Source organism: Vicugna pacos, chromosome 11, assembly GCF_048564905.1.
Source record: "Vicugna pacos chromosome 11, VicPac4, whole genome shotgun sequence".
Lineage (NCBI taxonomy): Eukaryota > Metazoa > Chordata > Mammalia > Artiodactyla > Camelidae > Vicugna > Vicugna pacos.
In genome coordinates this window covers 74085642-74106797 of record NC_132997.1, presented here as the reverse complement: position 1 = coordinate 74106797, position 21156 = coordinate 74085642, and the positions used below count along the sequence as shown (strand labels likewise).

General features: G+C 34.3%; 1 protein-coding gene across 8 annotated transcripts in view; it reads right to left on the bottom strand.

Moving 5' to 3' along the window:
* The window catches only part of LCOR (ligand dependent nuclear receptor corepressor), a 110884-nt gene that overhangs the window by 25328 nt on the left and 64400 nt on the right, over nt 1-21156 (bottom strand). For 5 of the 8 annotated variants that reach the window (XM_072971705.1, XM_072971703.1, XM_072971707.1 and 2 more), the window contains 3 exons: nt 20339-20471; nt 15822-16109; nt 12812-12905 (listed from right to left, as the gene is read on the bottom strand). In XM_072971705.1, the coding sequence (XP_072827806.1) occupies nt 12812-12905; nt 15822-16059 (332 nt within the window). In that variant the 5' untranslated portion in view covers nt 16060-16109; nt 20339-20471. Of the gene's footprint in view, nt 1-755; nt 10271-12811; nt 12906-15821; nt 16110-20338; nt 20472-21156 lie in introns of those variants that run through there. The other 3 variants (XM_072971709.1, XM_006210572.4, XM_072971708.1) reach the window with 2 other exon arrangements.

Genomic DNA, 21156 nt, shown 5'->3' with positions numbered 1-21156 from the left:
ATTTAAAAATATAAAATGCCATTAGAAATGATCAGAAATCACTTCAACCAGCTTACAATAGTTACACGAATTATCATGAGCTTGAAAAAGCAGCTTTCTAAAACATTTTGCTCATCATTTCTGATCTTTATCACTGTAATTCAGCTGTTCCCCTCTAACCACTTCAACAATAGAAATCACCTTATAATACAAAACTTTTTTATACACCTATTTGCTAAAAGGCACAGTACAGATGTGCTGTTGCTTGTCCTGGCAAAAAGAAATACCACCTCCCAAGAATCAGAATTACTATAACCTGAATTGATTGACAGTATTGCTTTCATACTTATGCCTCAAGAAAAGAGCAAACAAAAATTAGTAAATCATTATTATTCTTAGCAAGCAGTCCCAGAATAAAGCTTTACTCCAAGAAAATCATGAAAAATTAAGTCCAGCAAGCAGGTATTATGAACATATCAATGTATCTTGTTTTACTGAAAATACTTAAAAGTGAATAATCCAATAAAGAAAACTGAGGTAGAGGAGTATCAAATTAGCAAAGGCACAGAGTTACAAGACAATACCAAATCCAAATACTTAAGTGTAATTTTAAAGTGGCAATTTCTAGTCATCTAAGAGATTTCATCTGGAAAAAACTTATAAATTAGAAACTTTGATAACCATGTGCATTTAGAGTACACTTTGAAATCTTACCCCTTTTGTGGATTTTTTTTAAAGCATTATAATCTTAAGAAGTAGAAACCAAGCTTTTAAAACAGTTTTCACAACAAAATTTATTAGAAGAATAGTGGTTTTGAAAAGTCTAGCATCCAGTGAGAACTACCATACACAACATTACAGCTGGGAATGTTTCTCCAAAATGTCATGGTCAAATAATACAATGGAACCATTAAATTTTACACATGCACGAAAGAACTAGCGCGTCTGACATACAATGCCAAAAAAAAAAAAGGGGGGGACCACATGGATTAAAATTTTAAGTACTCATCACATACATTAAGACACAGCTTATTTTAGTCCAGTCAAAAATCAGAACTGCATTAAAAAATTTCATGTAGTGCAATCAAACCAAAAAACTTAATTTGTGATCATAAGTGCTCTACTACATAAACATTGATCATAGCAAGGAACAAAAAGTTCAAATCACACAGTACAAAAAAAAATCTGTAAATAAATATAAACTACAGTACAAGAGAAATATTAAATTATACAATTCCGTCAAACTGTAAACAGTATTTTGAAATGAGGTCCATAAGAGTAAAGGGGGTTCCTGTTTTGCTGCATGACACTTGAACTTCTAGAAATCTGAAAGATGCCATTTTTCCGTATCTTCAAAGGCTATGGGTTTTATATATGGAGAAGTCCTTTTAGATGTAAGATATCAAATATTAAAGCAGAGGAATAATCAATTTTGTTAACCACAGATAGTACTGCAGAAAACAAAAGTTTTAAAGAATAAAGACCTCTGGCAGACAAGTCTTAACATTAAAGATGCAAAGGGCTAAAACACTGGAATTAGAACTTCACATCAGAAGAAACTTGTCATTGAGGACTTTCAGGCTACAAAATAAACTGACAAAATTGTCTGCTGATACGTAGCCCTAGACCTCTGCTAGGTTTTTTTTTTTTTTTTTGACATTTACATACTCATGTTAAAACACCAACTTTGGCAGAGTCACTACTAATAAACTCAGAGCACTCCTGGCCCAATGGTTCCATCACAGTGGCCAGTGCACAGAAATCTCTAAAGACATTGCATAAACTAGAATGTAGAGGTCAGACACCCAAGGACCAGTGCTTGAATTTAGTAGTAGTAGTATGGTGAAGAAGCAAGAGCCACATTGAGGAAGAACTGCCTCTGTTATAGTTTACAGAAGCAGCAAGGAATGTCATTTAATTGTGCTGGCTATTAGTGGCATTTAAAAATATATAGTTTAATTGTGTGTGTGTGTTACATGTGCTGGCTACACATTTATGCACATTTTGTCCTTTTAAAGACACTGTTAACAGGAACCCCCCCTATTATCTGCTCAGTAGTAATAACTGAATATATAGAATGCCACTATAAGAGTGTGAGGCACCGTGTGCTGGAGAGTTATATGCAGCTTTAAAATCTGTTTGGCTGAGTTATACCTGGATACCTGAACTGAGTTTTTAAGTTGACATTCATCAAGGATGTGCTACCAGCACATCAAAATAAAAGCAAAACAGAAAAATACAAGTCACTGTTAGGTTTAAGAATAGCATCAAAGTACCTGAATTGAGTGAGAATAGTGTGTAAACTGTCCCTGAGGGTTTTTAAACAGTGTGTACAAGTTGGATTCCTAACAACATTAGCTTTATTTAACAGCGTGGACTGATAAAATACCAATGTCTGACAGTTTAAAGTGGAGGTTATAAAGAATTATACGCAAACACTCCAAATGTATAGTTTATACATTTCTTCTCAAAGCAGCAATAAGCTGCTGTAAAGTATACATCCCATCAGAACAAGCAACATGTGGGAGTCAGATATAAGTTTCTATCTTAGTCTGATTTTCTGACAGCACAGCATATCAATATCCAATGACTATATCTTTCCTAGATCAGAATGTTACTAATTTCGACTAGCAATATAGGATTAGACTTTTAATCAAACACTTTGCTATTACATACTAAAATTCCTTAAACTTACTAATGCTGGTATACTAACCTAGTTAATTATCCCCCCCTCATTTTAGAAATATACCCTTCCACAACTTAAAAACATTAAGATCCATTTTCAGTCCTCTGATGTAAAAAGCATGTCAGTGAATTAATATTAAAAATTTACACAGTAAAAAGGCTTGAATTTCAGCCAAAGATTCTAAATACTGCTCATTCCCTGAAGACTTAAAGGGAGAGAGAATCCCTACCCATGTTCCTAGTGATTTATTTTTCTAAAATGGTCTGACACAATTTTTCATTTTGGGGAACTTCCCCCTCACCTCCTCTCAAACTCCAAATTCTTAGCCTGAAATGCTTTATGAAATGGGGAAAATGAGGCAATCACTTGGAATTGCTTGAAAGGTACAAAATGTTATTGTCTTTTTAAAAAATAAGACAAGAATTATTTATATAAATGTGATCTGACCCCATATTATGTACTATGTTTTTTATTTTTAAATAATCATCCTAAAACTTACAGTACCTAAGACTCTGAAGATAAATTAAGACTTTAGTGTTGTAACAGAAAAAGTGCTGGATTATCCCTTTTCTAGTACTTTAAACATTTCAGACAAGTGCTTTCCTAGTGACAGTAAAGTTTACTATATAACCTTCCACCAAGCAGGAAAAGTCACCTGGATGAAAGAAAAGACTTTAAGGAGTGTAGCACCAGGTATTTACCAAATAAAAGATGTTGTTCAGCTCAGTCTGAGGGGGTAAAAATATTCTAGATTGAAATTCTATTTGGCTATTGAATGTTAAAAATCCCTGCTCTACTGTGTCAGTGTCCTGTGTCTCACCCTCCCGCCCTCCCTCCCCCAGTCCCCTTACACACTATCCACTGAGAATCTAATCTCTAAAGAGATTATTTTAAAATTTGTTTTCAGGACATACCTGAGAAAGGGTGCAATTATGCAGAACAAGGAACCCAGGACTGCACTAATACTGGTTATAGGTTCATAAATTCTTTCCCAAGACAAATCTAAGAAGTCTAAGAGGTATGGATCTTCAAATATCTCTTACTGCTTTCGATTTTTTTGGTATGTGTGTAGGGTCATTTCCAGTGTTGAAAAGATCATCTTGAGCCTGTTCAATGACAGTCCAAGATGGAGTAAAGAGTTTATTTTCATATTCAAACAATAAAGATTAAATATTATAATATTTAATATTTGCTACATCCAATAAATCTATGATTAACTAAAAGTGCTTGCTTTTCAGCTTTTATTGACATAGCTTTAAATGAACTGGAAACCTTAAAATTACCCCCCAAATAGCTGCAGAATTAACTCATGTTGTATTGTTTGTCAATCCAATATTAATTAGCCTTGATTCACTTTTCAAACAATCTGTAAAATATTTTTCTATCAAATGAAGATGGCCCAGCTTTACCATGTTATCTATCCTGTGACTCATTTTCAGTATTGTAGGGCAGAATCTTTAGCCTTTTCTCAAGTTTACATAGTTTCCCCATCCTATTTCCTACCCCCCTCCCCCAATCTCCTTCAAAACACTTAGGGCACACAGCTACAGGGCTAATGTCTGCTTCTTTAAAAGGCAACTGCAAGTTTATTTGGGAATAAGAGACAGAGACTATGCAGAGAATTTCCTCTATTCTTCCTTCAGTCACCATGTTCACAAATCCTACTCAAGTCTCAAGGACAGAATGTATCCAAAAAAAACTAAGAAGACTTTGAAGGTCTGCATTCCTTGTACCATGATTATACTGTTTTCCTTTTCAGTAAAGCTTGAAAGCAACTAATTTTTGAAAAATCCCTATATAGCTTAATAAAGCCTACAAAGGGCTGTTTAGTTAAAGCCATTAAGTTTTTTTAAATAACACTGGCCTGATCACAGATTAATGAAAACCTAATTATAATGGAAAGGTAACAAGGAAAACAATCTTTGATGTCTTCATGAAGGTCAAAGTTTAACCTATAACTTTTAATGTCTCCTATAAAAGATTCAGTGGAGCAATTCAGTCTATTGCCATATTCCATCACCAATGACAGCAACCTGAATATACAGGAAAGGGTGGTTCACATGAAAAGAACCTCTGGCATTTAGTTAAAGAAAGAATAATTATGCAAGTAAAACTATGTAGTTTAAAAAAGAAATCTACAGGGATGATAGCTGTTAAAGAAAATGATACCGAGCTATCATATATCTGCTGTAACCATACTCAAAATAATTTCAGGTTCTGACACTGGGCTGACCCATTAATTTGTTTCATAAAAAAAACTAACTGAATCCAAGCTTCACTATTATCAGTCAGTGAAAATAAGAGAATCACAAAGGCTTAGAACCAAGCCTCGCACCATGTGCTTCCTTGGGGCAAGGGGAGAACACACAGGTCACGAGCAGCTCCGAGGCTGCTGCGTACAGCCTAATGACAGAAGGTAGTTACGACGTGGGCCTTTGCAGGTAGTCATTTTCAGTCTAATTTAGAGTTCTCTCCAGAAAATTTGGAACTAAACTTCTCATTGTGCCTTACTGTTTTACTATCCGATCCCATATAGCTCATCTTATATATAGCTCAGATAAAATGTTGGGGAATGGAAATGCCAATTAGTTGAGGTAATGGTTTATATAAGATAACCAGAGTTCTAAAAGCACTTCAATATTGTAAAGTAAAAGTGTACCAAATAAAGCTAATACACACTTCACACTTGTTGAGCTTGCTCACCAGAACTGAACAGTAATTAACTTCACATAAGGACCCCTATCATCACACAAAGCCTTACTCATATCCATGATCTGCTGCAGCAAAGGTTTATCAAGCAACATCTAAACTTCAGAATAACAACAAACTTAATATTAAAATGTATTATACACAAATATAAATTATTTTTTCCTGAAAGAGAGAGACCTTGTCCTTCATGGTATTTGGGGAACAGAAAAAAGTGTATAGCTCATCACAGAGTTCAGAGTCACTTGTAAGCCTACTAATCAAAGTAATATAATACATTACTGTCAAGCATGATGAAGGTTAATGATAAAAATATCAACTAGATACTCTTCCACAGAATTAGTGTTGATTTTATAGTGCCATAGCTTACTTAACTACTCTATAACTTCCATGTTCTCTCAGAAAAAAATGCAGAAACTGATTTTAAATACATTATCTCCTAACGTTAGTTTGAGTAATATCAAATAGTTCGAGTAATGTCATCATCGGCCTACTGGAAAATGAAAGGAGAAAAGGCTTTTGTGACAAAGATAGTTGTGAACTATACTTTCCCATACCATAAAAATGGTCAACTGTTGTCTGGACCATGCAAAACTCTGATTAGCAGAAATTAAGCATGCGAATAGACCAATCTCTATTACACATTTACGAGGACATCCCCAAACTAGAATATCTACACTGAAAGTGCCAATACAGAATAGTGGCAAATCAAGAGAGAAATCAAATATCGCGGGATCACTGCGGCACCAAGACTGACAGCCAGCCATGTGATGAGCCACGTCTAAGAAACACATGGTATAATGGAACTCTGAACACAAAATTTAACATTAAAAGTGCACCTGAATATTACAAACTAACTTTACAAAACCTACAATAAGGTAAAATATATATCTTTTGAAATATTCAGCAGCTTTCTGTATTTTTTTAAGTTTTTTTTTTTGAGAGGCTCATGAAATTTAAAAGGGACCACTATCTAATTTCAACCATGCTTCACAAAACAATAATGGCTATTTTATATTGCAGTTACCAGTGTAATGCAATTAGTGCTTTAAAATAATCTACACTCAAAAAAGAAAAAAAAAAAAAGAGAGACAGAGAGACCGACCGACCTTTGGAGGAAATATGCTTATTCAAAAGCTTCTTGGAAAAGAAAATTTACCTGAATATCAAGTCATGACTGATCTCAAGTGTAATCTTTAAAAGCTTCACAGACATGAATATTACAATCTTCAGGTCTCAGGACTTTTAATCTGAGAAAGTTTAGAGTTTGGTTTGTTTTTTAAATTCACTTTCTAACCAAAACAAATAATAGAAGTACTCAAATTTTCACTATTTACAACTCTCAGCCTACAATCTGAAATGACACAATACAAGTTCTCTTATTTAAACTGCAGCATTAAAGGGTAGGCACACCATTCTTCTGCTGCTCGATTGTCATCCACTGAAACACACATAGAAAATATTTATGTTAGTAAAATGATCACTCCATGTACACTACAATGACAAAATTTACATAACTCAACTCATACATCACTTTATAAACTACCACATAGGATTAAAAACCTCTCTGAACAGTAAAACTCTACAAAAGTTGAACTTTTAGGGCCAGATTTTTAAATGGGCCTTAATGATGTCTTTCTGAGAGAGGATAAAAACAAGCACAAATTAATTGCTCAAAGGACCTTTTTGCAGCAATCCTAGGCTACTGAATACTCCTAGATATCATGCAAAAAGGCACCGTGGCTGCAATTAATTGTGTGTGACAAATTACCGAGTGTGGAACAAAGGAGGCGTTCCTTCATAAGCTTAGCCATTTGCTTTTAGCAACATTTCTACAACTTCCTTCAACTGCAGATGAAAACCATACATTTCATAAAGTATTTTTATTGCAACTTCCAGCTAGGCTAGAAAATATTGCAGAGTCATATACTGCTCTGAACTTAAACTGTTTTTTCTGTTGAGAAGACTAGAAAGCTAAGAGGAAACAGGCTCAGTCATCCACTGATTAAACTGCTACACAAAATAACCAAACCAAAAGAGGAACCCAAGCCCAGGCTATGTCAAGAATGAGCAGTGTGTGTATTTTAATAACAGCAATGGTGTGCCTAACCTTTGAACACATAAGTTGCTGAGGGAAAACTATCCTCAACCTTTAATTAACTGCTCCAAAGTTTTCAGGCAAGAATTAATGCCTTGGGACTATCTGGACCTACTTCTCCTCAAACTGTTAGTATCCATCAGAAATCATCAGCCTCAATTTAACCAACGCTCCAAATCTGAATTTTACAGAAAAACTCCAATGATTTTGTTTGCTTTGGTTAAACATTTAGAAGGACCTGACCAACTTTTCTCAGTAGATTAGAATACAGGGTGTATGTGGGGTGGATTTTGTTTTGCACAGTCATTTTAATTTGGTCACAATGCAAAATTAAATTTTGTGGGCTTTTATTTATCTGCTATTCTCACAAAAGAAGTAGAGAAAATAAACATCCCAAACCTTGTTACTGTAACTTTAAAAGCCCACCTCAAAAAAAAAGTTCAGATGTTCTTCAAGGAGTGCTTATACAAACACGATCTGAAAGATCCTGAACTGTGTGCTAAACAGCCATAAAAATGAGTTAAATATCAGAACAAGTTACGAAGGGGATATTATGTAGGATGCAAACAAAAAAAAAGTTCAAAGAAACAAATTAAATAAAAACTAAAAAACTCCACTCCCGACCCTTGTACTAGTATCTGGATTAGTTAAAAAAGAAATCTCTAATAAGCCTGATTTCTGATTGAATTTCTGTCAGAACTGAAACGCAACCTAAATCATATTAGGTTACTTTGGGGTTGCGGTTTTTTCTCTTGCCACAAACATAGACTCTTCATTTATGTGGATATTTGAGCAGACTACTGAGGCTATAAAATTTAGATACCACTTTTGCAATATTATAATTATTTATACACATTTTCCCCCTATTTCTCTCATCCCCCAATAACAGATCTTGGATATTTTAAACTAGTTGCTGCAATGACATTCGGTTATTAGCTAGCACATGATCAAATCTGTAAATGGATTTAAGAATATAAAGAAACTTAGTTTGCTAAAATGAGGCATCCTCTACTGTTTTATGTAATGTACCCTGACTGCTCCTGAGTAAGAACGGAGCTCGTCCTCCATGAGATAAGGCTATATCCTCACTTGTTGGTGAGACCAATTCTACCCTTAGAAAATCCCAACTGAAATTACAGCAAAGGTAGTGTTACAAAGTAATTAACTGAAGCATTTCTGAAGGTAGTGTGTGCACATTTTCCACCTCCTCTCCCTCTGGGTGAGCACTAAATAGATTGCTAATTTGTTAAGTAGATTGAATAGTGAGAAGAAAATCATAAAATGTTAATCGACTCAAATAATTATTTATCAAATTTCTTAAATTCAAAGGTTCATTGTTCTTAGTTTCTTTAATCCTCCAATGAGTTGAATCTCAGAAGAAAAAAATGTGAATAATTTTGTAAGACGGCTTCCCAATTTGCAATGATAAAGCTCCCAATATGATAGAGGTGGTTTCTAAAAGGGGGCTTTTTCTTCCTTTTTTCCTTCTTTTAAAAATAAAGGCAAATATAACTTAAGAAACAGAAAGAAAATCATGCAGGCTCTACAGGCAAGGAGTCCACTTCCATGTATCTGTTCTCTGTGAGGTAACTCAATTCTCTCTTGTAGAGAAACATGCAAAAGGCCAAACAATATATTGAGCCATACTGCACATGAAAATTTAAAAATATGCAACATTCAGAATGCACCTTTCACCTCTGTACACACAAGTCAATGCAAATTCTGCAAAGGAACAAGTGTCACAGTAAATGGAGTTAGGTGCAAGTAATGACAGCTGAACAATGCAGTAGTGCTCACCCAGTTGTACAGTAATTGGCACTCTACAGTATTCCTACTCGTTTTTTGATTCATTTGCACTTTGTGCTGCCTCTCCCTGGGGATCTAATTCAATCTTTACAGAAACATCTGGCCCCTCCGACCTCATTAATTTCATCTTTTTCTTTGGAGGGTTTTTCAAAGTGCCCAGCCTCTCTTTTACTTTGTACTCCAGTGTACTGTGGGGAATCCCATAAATACTCTGAGCTTTGGAAACACTCATTTTTCCACTCATAACCACTGAGATTGCTTCCTCCAGTATCTCACTGTTGTACTGTCTGTAACGCCCTCTTTTCTTCCGAGGCTGCTTGGAGCCAGGGTCTCCTTCTTGATCCGATGTGGGATATGGCTGTCCAGAGGTAGACTGCTCAGCATCTGAGCCCCAAGAATCGGGTCCAGCGTCTAACATGCTTTTTCTATTTTGTTTTGGAAGAATAGCCCTTAATTTTTTACTAAGCGCGCTCTCCGTTTGTGAACCCATTACCAAAGAGCTATAGCTGTACTGATCACCAGTGCGAGATTCCCAAGAAAGATCCATTCCTCGAACTTGTGGTATCTTTAAATCTACAGGAGATGAATGGCTCACATCCTTTTTCCCATCTTGTTTTGCTTGAAGTGCCATTTTTGGAAAGGCAGAGTTTTCTGCAAGAAAAGGAAGGTCACTGATGTTGTTGAGTGCACCATTTCCCCTGAACTTCATACGGCTGAGGTTGAACTCATAATGCGGTTTTGCCCAAGAGGCTTCCCTGGATAATATTAAGTGTTGTCCATGATTCTGTAATCCAGATGGCCCAAGGCTGGCAGCTGTGGACAATTGGTTTCTGCTCAGTAGTTCTTCACTAATCTGCAGGGATCGAGCCAATGGAACTTTGAGTGATGTGGAGTGTCCAAAACCTTCCCTGGTTCCATCCTGTAAGCTTCTTGGAGGTACCCCATCACCACTCCGAAGTCCGTCTGGGCGGTACTGGCTGGGTCTCCCAGGTCGCCTAATTGGATGGAAGGAAACTGATGTGAGCAGGACTTGCACAGGTAGGGAGGGATGGGTGAGGGGACCACTCCTTTATTAGAAGGCCTTGCTTGGGTAACATCACTTTGTGTTATTTATTTATTTTTTCTCTAAAATTAAAAAAAAAAAGGTCTCAGCAGTTAGTTTTAAACTTGTTCACAAAAAAAGAAAAAAAAAAGGAAAAAGGAAAAAAGAAAAAAAAAAAACCCAGAAGCTTTTGGGCAAAGAAAAATTAAACCTGTCAGCTGGTCTCTGGTTGGGTTCACAAATTTTCGGAGAAAAAGTTTCGCGCAACTGTTTGAAAATAGCACCTTAATTATTAATTACAAAGTAATCATCAAGTCTCCGTAGATCTACAAAGAATTGTGTTACCAATGTGACGTTACCACTAAACAAGTACAGTAATAAAAGAGTAAGCCAAATTATTTATTTTAATGCAACATAGACAACATTCATGACAACCAGCTATAAAATTGGAACACTTTACATTGGTGGATGGAACCCATAGATAATCGCTCATTTATCCCACAAACAAGTTGATGTTCATTATAAAAAAAATCAAACAACACCAAATAACATCTTATTTTGCTTAGGAAAAAAAGATTTGGCTACCAGCCCCAAGGGGGAGAAAAAACCCAAACCAAAACACCCATCGAAGAATTATAACTTACCACAGTTCTTCATTTTAAAACATTAGTTGCAGATACATGAGTACCACTGATTTTCCATTTGAAATCATCCAAGCTTTAAAGAATCTGCCCTTTGTTTCCCCCAAAACATTGTTTAAGTTCTACTCAAAGTAATTACTGTCAGAGGTATATAAACGATTTTTAGCAGAGTTCTTCAGTTAAAAAAAAGCTTTTCTTCTTAAAATACCAAATATCAATTTTGAAATTTTAAGCAGATAGCTTTTTAATAATGTTTAAAAAATCAACTACTTGCACAAAGTTAATTCCTAAGTTTTCATTTTCACTATAAAGATTATCAATGGGTAAAACTGACAACTGCTAAAGCATGCCCAAGGGGAATAATTACGGTAACTAGGCACAAAAGTGGAACTTTGCAGAAATAATGATAAACCAGCTATGTTTTCCAAAGGTCTATAGGGATTTTGCTTTTATCAGTAAGTAACATAATATGGATAACAATTCAACTAAAACATGGACAGTACTACCCATGCTTTTGTCTTCCAGAAAACACTACCACAAGGAAAATATTTACTTTCCATTCAGATGGACAAATCCAACAATTTCAACCCTTTAATACATGGACCTGGTGGTCAAGTTTAAAGTGAATCTTATGCAAGGGATTCATTATTGCAAACAGCACTTAGGTTTCTCCTACATGTGCCCTTGATTACGCAACTCAAGTTTTTTGATACCTAAATGGACCCAATGATTTGGGATCATGATGAATTATATCTAGTTTGAACTATGGTGAAAAAAAGCACTTAAGAAAAAAAAGATTAGCAAACTATGCAAAATAGATTAAATTAATAAGTTATTCTAGACCTAATATAGGATGAGAGAAAAAGGAAGATGATGGAATTTTAGAGAAAATAAAGGAGCATTTTAGAAATCAGTGAAGGAATCCTTCAATTTGAAGGAAATTAAGATTAAGTTGAATAAGGTTAATCCATTTAGTGTCTACTTACTCCTTAAATATCTAAACTACTTCCCCATGTTGACATTCTAAAAACTAAATAAACCTAAATATTAATTAATTTACTAAAGTTATTTTTCATATCTAGATGAAGCCGATTTTTGGTCACAACACAGTTTTATGGAAATGCCTTCCCAATATGGCATCTAAGTATATTCATTACTACCTGACCTCTAAAAATGATTACTATGTACACATGGACAGAGAATTAGACAATTCTTACACTTATAAAAAACTAGGTAAACAGAAAATTCACTTTAGTCTAAGAGTTATCAAAACTGAGCATGTAATGTCTTGGCAGCATAAGACGGTTATCTACCAACATCTACAACCAGTCTTATCCAATTCAAAACAAAAAATACACACAATTATTTTCTGAACTGCCACAGAGTTAAAACTGCAGTTCAAATCAGCAAACAAAACAAAACCAAAACAAACAAGAAAAAAGCGAACAGCCCCAACTCCATTAGAGATACCAAGTTACATACCAGAACCCAATTCTCATTCAACAACCTCAGCACACATAATATTGCCTTTACATCTGAACTCTGAAATTATTTAAGTTGGGTTTCACACTCCCAAATACTCAACAACAAAAGGCCCAAAGACATTCCTGCCATATTCCTGATTACTTACTATTTGTACTAAACTGGCAAAACTGACCTATACTAGTCAACTCTAGATTTCACAGACTGTGCTTTTACTTGATTGATAGACTAAACGTAACTTCACTAAAGGCCCACCAATAAGAGTGTTACTCTGAAAAATTAAGTTTTAAAACATACAAGGGAGATTGGACTCAGTATCTGATAAACTGTCTCCTATAAAACTGTGGAAGGCCACAAATATTTTCCCTTACCCGTTCCCTTGAGTACTGGAGCAGCCTGGAGAATGGCTCAGGGAAGTGCTGCCAGCACATGGACTTTTCTTAGTGGATAGATCAAGTACACCGTCTGTAGAGACACAAAGAAACACCTGAGGATATTAAAAACTGGGAGCAAATATGAACTGAATAGGCTAAAAATGACAATGCAGTAGGCCTAGTCAACTAAGCAGATAAAATTAGCCATATATTTTGAGTTATGAAACCAATTCATTAATAGGATCAGGATATTTTTTCTTCTGAAGTGACATAAATTTAGCAAAGTCTCGTATATCTAATATCTCCAAGGGTTAAATATTTTATTAATAAGGCAAAAGAAAAGGTAGAGCATAACACTAAAGATATTAAGATATAGTGAGATACTAGAAATGGCAGTTTACATAGTATGAGGTTCTGCAACAGAACTATGTCATTTACTCAAGTTTACCTTGATCAAAGCATGAGTTTTCAATGCCACAATGTCAGACAAATTATAAAAATCAAATTTCTCAAGAGCTAGTAGGTCTACCTGAAACACTAAGAGTATGTGAGAGTTGGATTTAGAAAATTTTAATACAAAAATATTTTGTAAACAAGTTTATATGGTTATAGTAAACATATATACTATATAAGACAGTATGTAAGATGAATCAGTTGTTAACTGTTTATAATTTGCATGTGTCCTAATTACTCTTTGGATACATCTGCAAAAAACTAAATTTGGATTCAACCTTTTGGGAAAAATCAGCAGGGCTTCAAAATCGACTTGTTGATATTTATAAAGGCAAAGTTTAAGGAAAGAAAGAAAAATGAAACATCTTGATACTGAAAGGAGCCTTGCAGGGTAACCTTTTTTTTTTAAACTGAAGCTAGACCAAATAACAAATTCATGTTATTAGAACATTTCTTCTCCCCCGAAAGATTTTTTTCCCCTCATACACAAGTCTAGAAAAGAAAATTCAAAGTCTAGATAACTTTCAAAGCTGCCATTCTGTCCAAAATTAACAGAGCAAGGTAACATTCAATGCCTTTGATATTCAGTTGGCTAGCAGAGAAGCCGGCTACCTAGTTATGTTAAAAACCACTCCAATATAAAACCCATTTGGGACACTGTAACTCTCTATTTCAGGCTGTGAGAAATAAATATGCAACTGAGTTCATAAACCAAAAAAAGCCCACACTCATACAGAGTAACTGTTGTCCTTTAGAGTCACTAATGTTTCTAAAAATATAATTGTAATCTTATAGAACCAAGTATCCTTTTAGACACCTAACCCAACTAGATACCTAACAAGCAAATGCACTGTTTAAAATATTTCCAACCAGAGACAGTTATTATTTCCTAGGCCTGTCTAATCAAACAGGCAACATAACTTAAATCTACCCTGAAAAATACTGTGATTTAAGTTGAAAACATATTAAAATTCATTGGGAAATACTATTTTAAAATTTTTGGTTCATTTGAAATCTATACTATACTCTTATCGTCTGGTTCAAATTTCTCTTGGTAAGACCACGCTGTCAACACAACATACCTCAAGCATAACACTAGCTATAAGAAGTTAAATTAGACTAAATAAACTTGTATCTTTGTATGTTAACCTCCATCATTAATATTTTAGATACAACCTCTATGCTGTTATTCTACTGTAAAACTGAAGCTTGTAATGCAATATTTAAAGCAAACAGATTTTTAATGAAAGCTACCAATCTGTGGTAAAGAAAACAATCCTCAATAAAATAGAAGAGAACAACTTTACAAACATGGTAACCAAAGATATACTAATCAATATGAACATTGGACAACTAGGAGGCCTCCTGCTAAGAGATCTCTCAGAACTTAGAGGGTTTTTTTTTTCTGATGGAGGCACTGGGGATTGAACCCAGGACTTCAGATATGCTAAGCATGCCCTCTACCACTAAGCTATATCCCCACTTTCAGAACTTAAGAGATTTTGACTGCTATTCACTACACAGAGAGTTAAGGCAAACGAAAACTATTCAAAAAAATATTCTTTAATAAGCAACTAAAGCCAGTCCATTAAGTGTCATTCCTTCATACACTTACAATAAGCAAAATAAAGTCATTTCAGAGTTTCTTATAAGAATTAAACTTATTTACTTTGCAATATAAAAACATATTTCTCACCAATAAATCCACTCTTAGGAGATTTCTATGGCAATAAAATCTCATTAGTACAGACATCACCAATTAATTCATCAATTAATAATCTGTAGTGGTTCAGAGTGGCAGAGTTGAAATGCTCACTTCATTTTTGTGAAATTAAAGGTAAAATGAGATCACAAAACTGTAATATTTAATCTTAAGAGAATAACTTTTAAAATACTCAAGAAGTATATGCTTAGCAAAACTGATACCCTCTAAACCTCTTCACTTAACTAGGATCCTCCTCACTAACAGATTACCTTTTGAAAATACCCTAATTAGTTTGTAATATAGTGCATGTATGTATTTGTATATTTATAAAATACTGACTACAGTTAATAACCTGAAGTGTGTCTACTGTTGTCTCATTATTTCTAACCCCGTGAGTTTCTTTTTTAAAAATGCAAATAACACATATTTTGGCCTTATGATCTTATTTGCAGAGTATACCTTCTTTTATCTAACAAGACATATTTATTTCTCAGATAGGTGCTGATCCTAAACACTGATGGATAAGGGGGAAAAGTTAACTTTCAAAGGGCTTTTAAAAACAATGGATATGACAATGCTTTGGAAAGTGTAAAATGCTTACATAAATATCAAGTAACAACTGTAACCACCTAACTTTCCTGGTTCAATCATGTAACTATGAACTACTGATGGGTAAGGTCACTACTTTATTTGTACTTCTCTATCACCGCAAAGTCAGGAATAATTTAAGAATCACATTAGCTTTTATCCTATTAGTGTTACTGGTGCCCTACTTGCCAATAATTTTTTTCTCCCCAAATTAAAAGTATACTTATTGGACAGAGGAGATATCTTGACATCAAACCATACCTTGTTCGCTAGGTTCTGACTGAGACTTTCTGACAGTAAGGTCCAGAGGTGAGTCTTGGTCAGCCATGAGAAGTTTGCTGAGCACAGGGTTCTGAGTAGTTGCAGCCGTGGGAGAGGTGGTGACTGGAGATGCTTTCGGCAGGCTTTGGTTCTTTGTGCTATTGGGCTGGCTGGGGTCCTGAGTAGAGCTATTTTTTGAGGTATATTCAGCAGCAAATTGTTGGATCATTCGCTGCATGATCTCACGGGCCACTAGGGGGATATTGGGGTCGGAGACCCAGGGACTGTCTGTAAACAAAGATTTATTTACTTTTAAAGTGGGACAATGTACTAAAAAGAGACAGCTTTCAAGCAAACAGAATTTCATTTTATTTTTCTCTTAAAATGCAGTATCCTAAAAATAGTATTCCCTCTTATATTTTTAATCTCTAGGCTTATAAAAGTTGCAGATTTTTAAAAATATAATTTTAATAAAATTATTCCTAAACACCATCCCCGCCCTCGATTATGAAGTCAAATAAAGGGATAACAAATATTTTATCTTATGGGCAACAGTCACTTACCTGATACAGAAATCCCAAAACCCTTCTTTTATGAAAATAATTACTCCCCTGTTTACCACCTATAGATCACATCTGGTCTCCCCTAGATTTTTCCTGAGCCATCTCTTCCTAAATTACTGAAGAATGGAATGCTCAGTTCATGAGGGCTTAATTTGCTGTTAAAGACTGAAAGCATACCAAGATTACAAAAGGAGATAATTAATATTAAGATCTATGATAGACTAGGGCAATAGTAGTCACACTTCAATGTTAATCAAAATCACTTTGAGGGCTTATAAAAACAGATTGCTGGGTCCTATCCCCGGAGTTACTGATTCAGCAGTTCTAGGGTGAGCTCAAGAACTGGCGTTTACAACAAGTTTCCAGATGCTGCTGGTCAGGGGACCATATTCTCAGAACTCCTGGGTCAGGAGTTTAAATGGCAAATCTCTAAAGCCTAAGACTGTATTTTCCCACAAGTTCTTTACATACACTCTGCCAACATTAAACACAATAAACAGGGAAGTAATGAAATACACATCTAAGTTATCAATTTCTAATCAATGTTAATTTAAAAATAAAGACAATATGAATTCATTAACTCATAGAACTTTCAGTACTGGAAGGGACCTTGAAGGTAAAATAAAAGGGAAAATGTTTTGTATAAACATATCCCATCACATCTCTGTCATTAACACACTATCAGGGAGACTAAAAGCTTTTTGATAGCAGAGATTACCCCTATACACGAAGCACCTAATCTTGGTGTAAAGTATAAATTCATATTAGTTGAGTAATAAATGGATCAATCAATTAGCAAATAGTTTGAAGAGTAAGAACCTCTTCAAATCTGTACAGATGGTTGGTGACAGACCCCTGACTAAAACTCTCCCCCTGATCTTAATGCTCCACCTGTGACCATTATACTTCCCTACCACACTCTTGAGGCTTTAGAAGACGGATCTCAGAAAATCTCAGCTTCCTTGGTCTTTTAAATATTAACTATAGAAGGTCAATTACTTTACTCATAATATTTTGGAGTTGTAAGGAACTTTGATTTATAAATTTAAAGGAAAACTGACTAATTACTGTTAATATCACAAAAAACAAACATCATTAAAATCACACAAGACTCCCAAGAACAATTTTTTTTTTCTGAAGGACAAATTAAATTTTATTTAATTTTTTGGAGTTTGAGGTTGGCTCTACCAATAATAACATTTCTGTTCTACTAAGAAGTATTTTTAACCCTAAGTTGCCTCTCTATAAATAGAGACCATGAGTATGCTAGATGGTTTAGGAATAAAGGTATTCAGTAGGTAAGGTTCACAAGTTACTACAATCGCAAACCATGGTTCCTTGAATGTTTTAATAAACATTTTAGTCAGATATTCCTTTTTTCAATCTCTCTACCCACTGGGTTTTCTTATTCATAATCATTTAACTTCCTATGTTACATCCATTTTTTTTTCTTACACAGCTTATAACCCGCCAAATGAAAGACTATATAATTTCAAGTTTTAATACATCCCTGTATCTTTTTACCCCCTAAAATGCTGGAGTATGTAATACATAAAAAAAGAATACTTCCAAATAGGAAGCAATATGAATTCATTTATAGAATGTCTCTATTTAACTAGACTAGTAAATACAATTAAAGAGTTTTGTGAAGAGTCAGAGATTTTAGGATAAAGATCATGAATTCCTACCACTGAGTTTTAAATGCTTGCAGTGTCTTTTGCCTCTTTGTTGAATAACTTACACAATTATGCAACACAATTCATGTTTATGATCCGATCACATCTCTGCCATTTGAATTTCTACATCTTTTGAAAGTTTCTTAAGCACATTTCATTCTTTTATTTACTTAAAACACTACATCTATAAACCTTGTCACGCTTAGGGGAAACATGCACAACTGAGTCAAATAAAAAAACAAATCGGGTCAAAATTAAAAGTAAGAAAAACATGTAAATGCTACATCATAGCCACCTGTATGTTTTAAAAATGCAAACCTAACTTTTAGAAAAGTGTCAAATTTTCTGACACAAGTGACAAAGCAAGCTGAAAAGTAATGATCATGACAGTTATAGAAGGCACACCGTTCTTAAAGAGGAATTTATTATGGAGTCTATACCACAAAAGCCTGCTCTTATTGCATCTATGTTTCCACCTAGCTACATATAACCTTTTCACATTCAATTATTTAAAATACACAATTTGCAATACTTGGCAACAAAAGACCAATAAATTGAAATATCTTAATTTTTTATTAAAAACAAAATATTCCCTTCAGATTAAACTGCCTGTCATCTCTATGGATACTGAACATTTTTGGTGTTAATTTGAAGACTAGTAATGTCTATCTTTTAGACATTTCCAAGAGGGTTAATAAAATATCTACAAATAACAATATTAATACATAAAGGGGGAACTTCCAATTGCAAAGCAACAGTTCTTTTTCTGAGCATCATATGCCAGTATACAGACAAATACACAAATTTTACATACAATTTCAGAGGATTCTCATCTCTCAAAGTCTATCCTAAGATTGATTTCAAGGTAAGAATTCTCCCCACGAAAGTCATGTGCCCCCAAATTTAATTTCTAAGTAAGAAAACCTGTAGGAACATTAACCTAAGTTATCCCTACATGACAAAGAGATGGCACTAGCAGAGAAGCAGGTTGAAATTCTCCTCAGGAATCTGCTGTGATTAACCTCATTAACTCCCCCTAAGCAAAGAGTAAATGAAAAGTGGTTCTTCTACGTAAATTAGGAAGAGGAGTTCCTCTCCAGATAATCAAGTTTCCTGCAGCATTAGACCCATGACTCAGTACACATCCTAAAGAAGAGCAGCAGAAGAGCTGGGAAGATACTGTATTTAGTTAATAAACTGACAGAAACAGATCTAGCAATCATTTATACTCTAAAGTATACATGTGAATTAATTTAAAACAATCAACTGTTCATAAAACTATTTTGAACAGACTTTTGAAATCAGGGTATTTTATGGAAGTGATATGGCGAGCATGGAAGTCTCAGCTGGGAGCTTTAGATCAGAGGGTATTAAAGGATACAAAAGAAAAGTGAAGAGGTACTAAAAGATTTAATTCTACCTAGGGATCTGATGGAAGGGAAAAAAGTGCCTCTGAAAAGAAAATTCTTGTGCATTCCTTAATTTTATGATACTTTACCTTATATTCCCATTTGAAAATATCGATCACATTAAGCAGAAGCTCAGCTGGTCTCCCAACTGTAATCAACCTATTAGAATCTGCATTTATCAGACTTTTAACTAATGTACAGGCAAAAATTACCCTTCAAACTTCAGAAGGAGGGAGGGAATTTCCAGAGGAATGAGAGGCATAAACAAGAACATAGGAAGAAACATTAAAGAAAGTGGAATCAATGAGTCTGCTGAAGATTAAGCAGGGATATTCAGCATTATCAGGAGTTTGTAGAAAATTTTTTTAGCACCTATCATAGTACCCTCCATCTTGGAACTAGAGGATTGGCATAACTAAGGACTATAAATTCATTAGGAAAGAATTTTCTTGAAGGTAAAGACTTCACTACGATGAACATGAAGGGAAGCTTCCCAAAGGTCCTGGTTGATAGCAATTATGCTTTGTGGATAGAGAAAAGAAATATAAAAGAAACCTACAAAAGTTTCATGGAGAAAGATAAATTGAAAAATATAAGAGGTAAAGCTATTAAATAAGTTACCTCAAATGTATGTGGGAAAGTTTTATTATGTAATAGTAAATTTTTCTTTAATTTTAATAATTTAAAAAACTTTAGAAAACAAGGCTATTTCAAATTTAATTCGACCAAAGGAATATAGAGAATTATAAAGTATATAATCTATAAAGAAAAATATTTTTAAAAGTAACTCTTTTTAAAAATGACACTGAAATTAAAGAGATAAATACAAGACAAGCAGATGCTAAATGTCATTCTTCACTAGAACCAACCTTTTCTATAAAAGACTGCATTGAGGAACTCTTCTGCTTGTCTCTCGAATCGAATGATTTTTGCTTGCTCTTGTTTAAGCAGAGCTTCTTGCCCAGCTCCCGAAGCTGGTTCATCCAGACCGACTAAGTGTCCCTGCAAAAATATTTGGTGAAACATTTGCACAAAAATTTTTCCCCATTCAATATTAAAAGCACAGATCCAAAGTCAAAGACAAATGTTAATAACAGATAATATAAATTCGTTAAATACAATTAAAATATTTTAAAACTTCAAATCAGGATATTTAACTCCACAAAAGTATAAAAGCAAAATGAATATAAAAATATGCTTTGAGTGGTTTTTATCCATATTTTTGATGGAGTTTTGTTTAAATTTATAGGTTAACTTTAAACATAATTACCAGGGGGAATATTTCTTTGATCATTCAAACATATCGGTTCTTATTACACTATAGCACTGGTTCATAGACAACTCAACTCAGACAAAAAGATACCTTAAACACCAAATCTCATTTGAGAATCTTGTTTGCCCTCCTAGTATCTGTTTTCTCCAGACACAAAACAAACATTTTTAAAAGGTCATTAGGAGGGAAAACTCAAAAAGAATGTATCTGAATTCATAATTCTATCCTGACAGTACTATTTTACAAACAGTAGCTTTCAAATCTTTAGTGGGTTTTGAAATTAATAGGTCAAAACTAGCATTAGTAGAAAAGAACTGAAAAACAGAGTGCATTGTATGTTGTAATGGTTAAATAGTTCAGTATCTTAAGGGTAAACATTTCTGTATCTTATATATATTTGTTTAAACATGATTT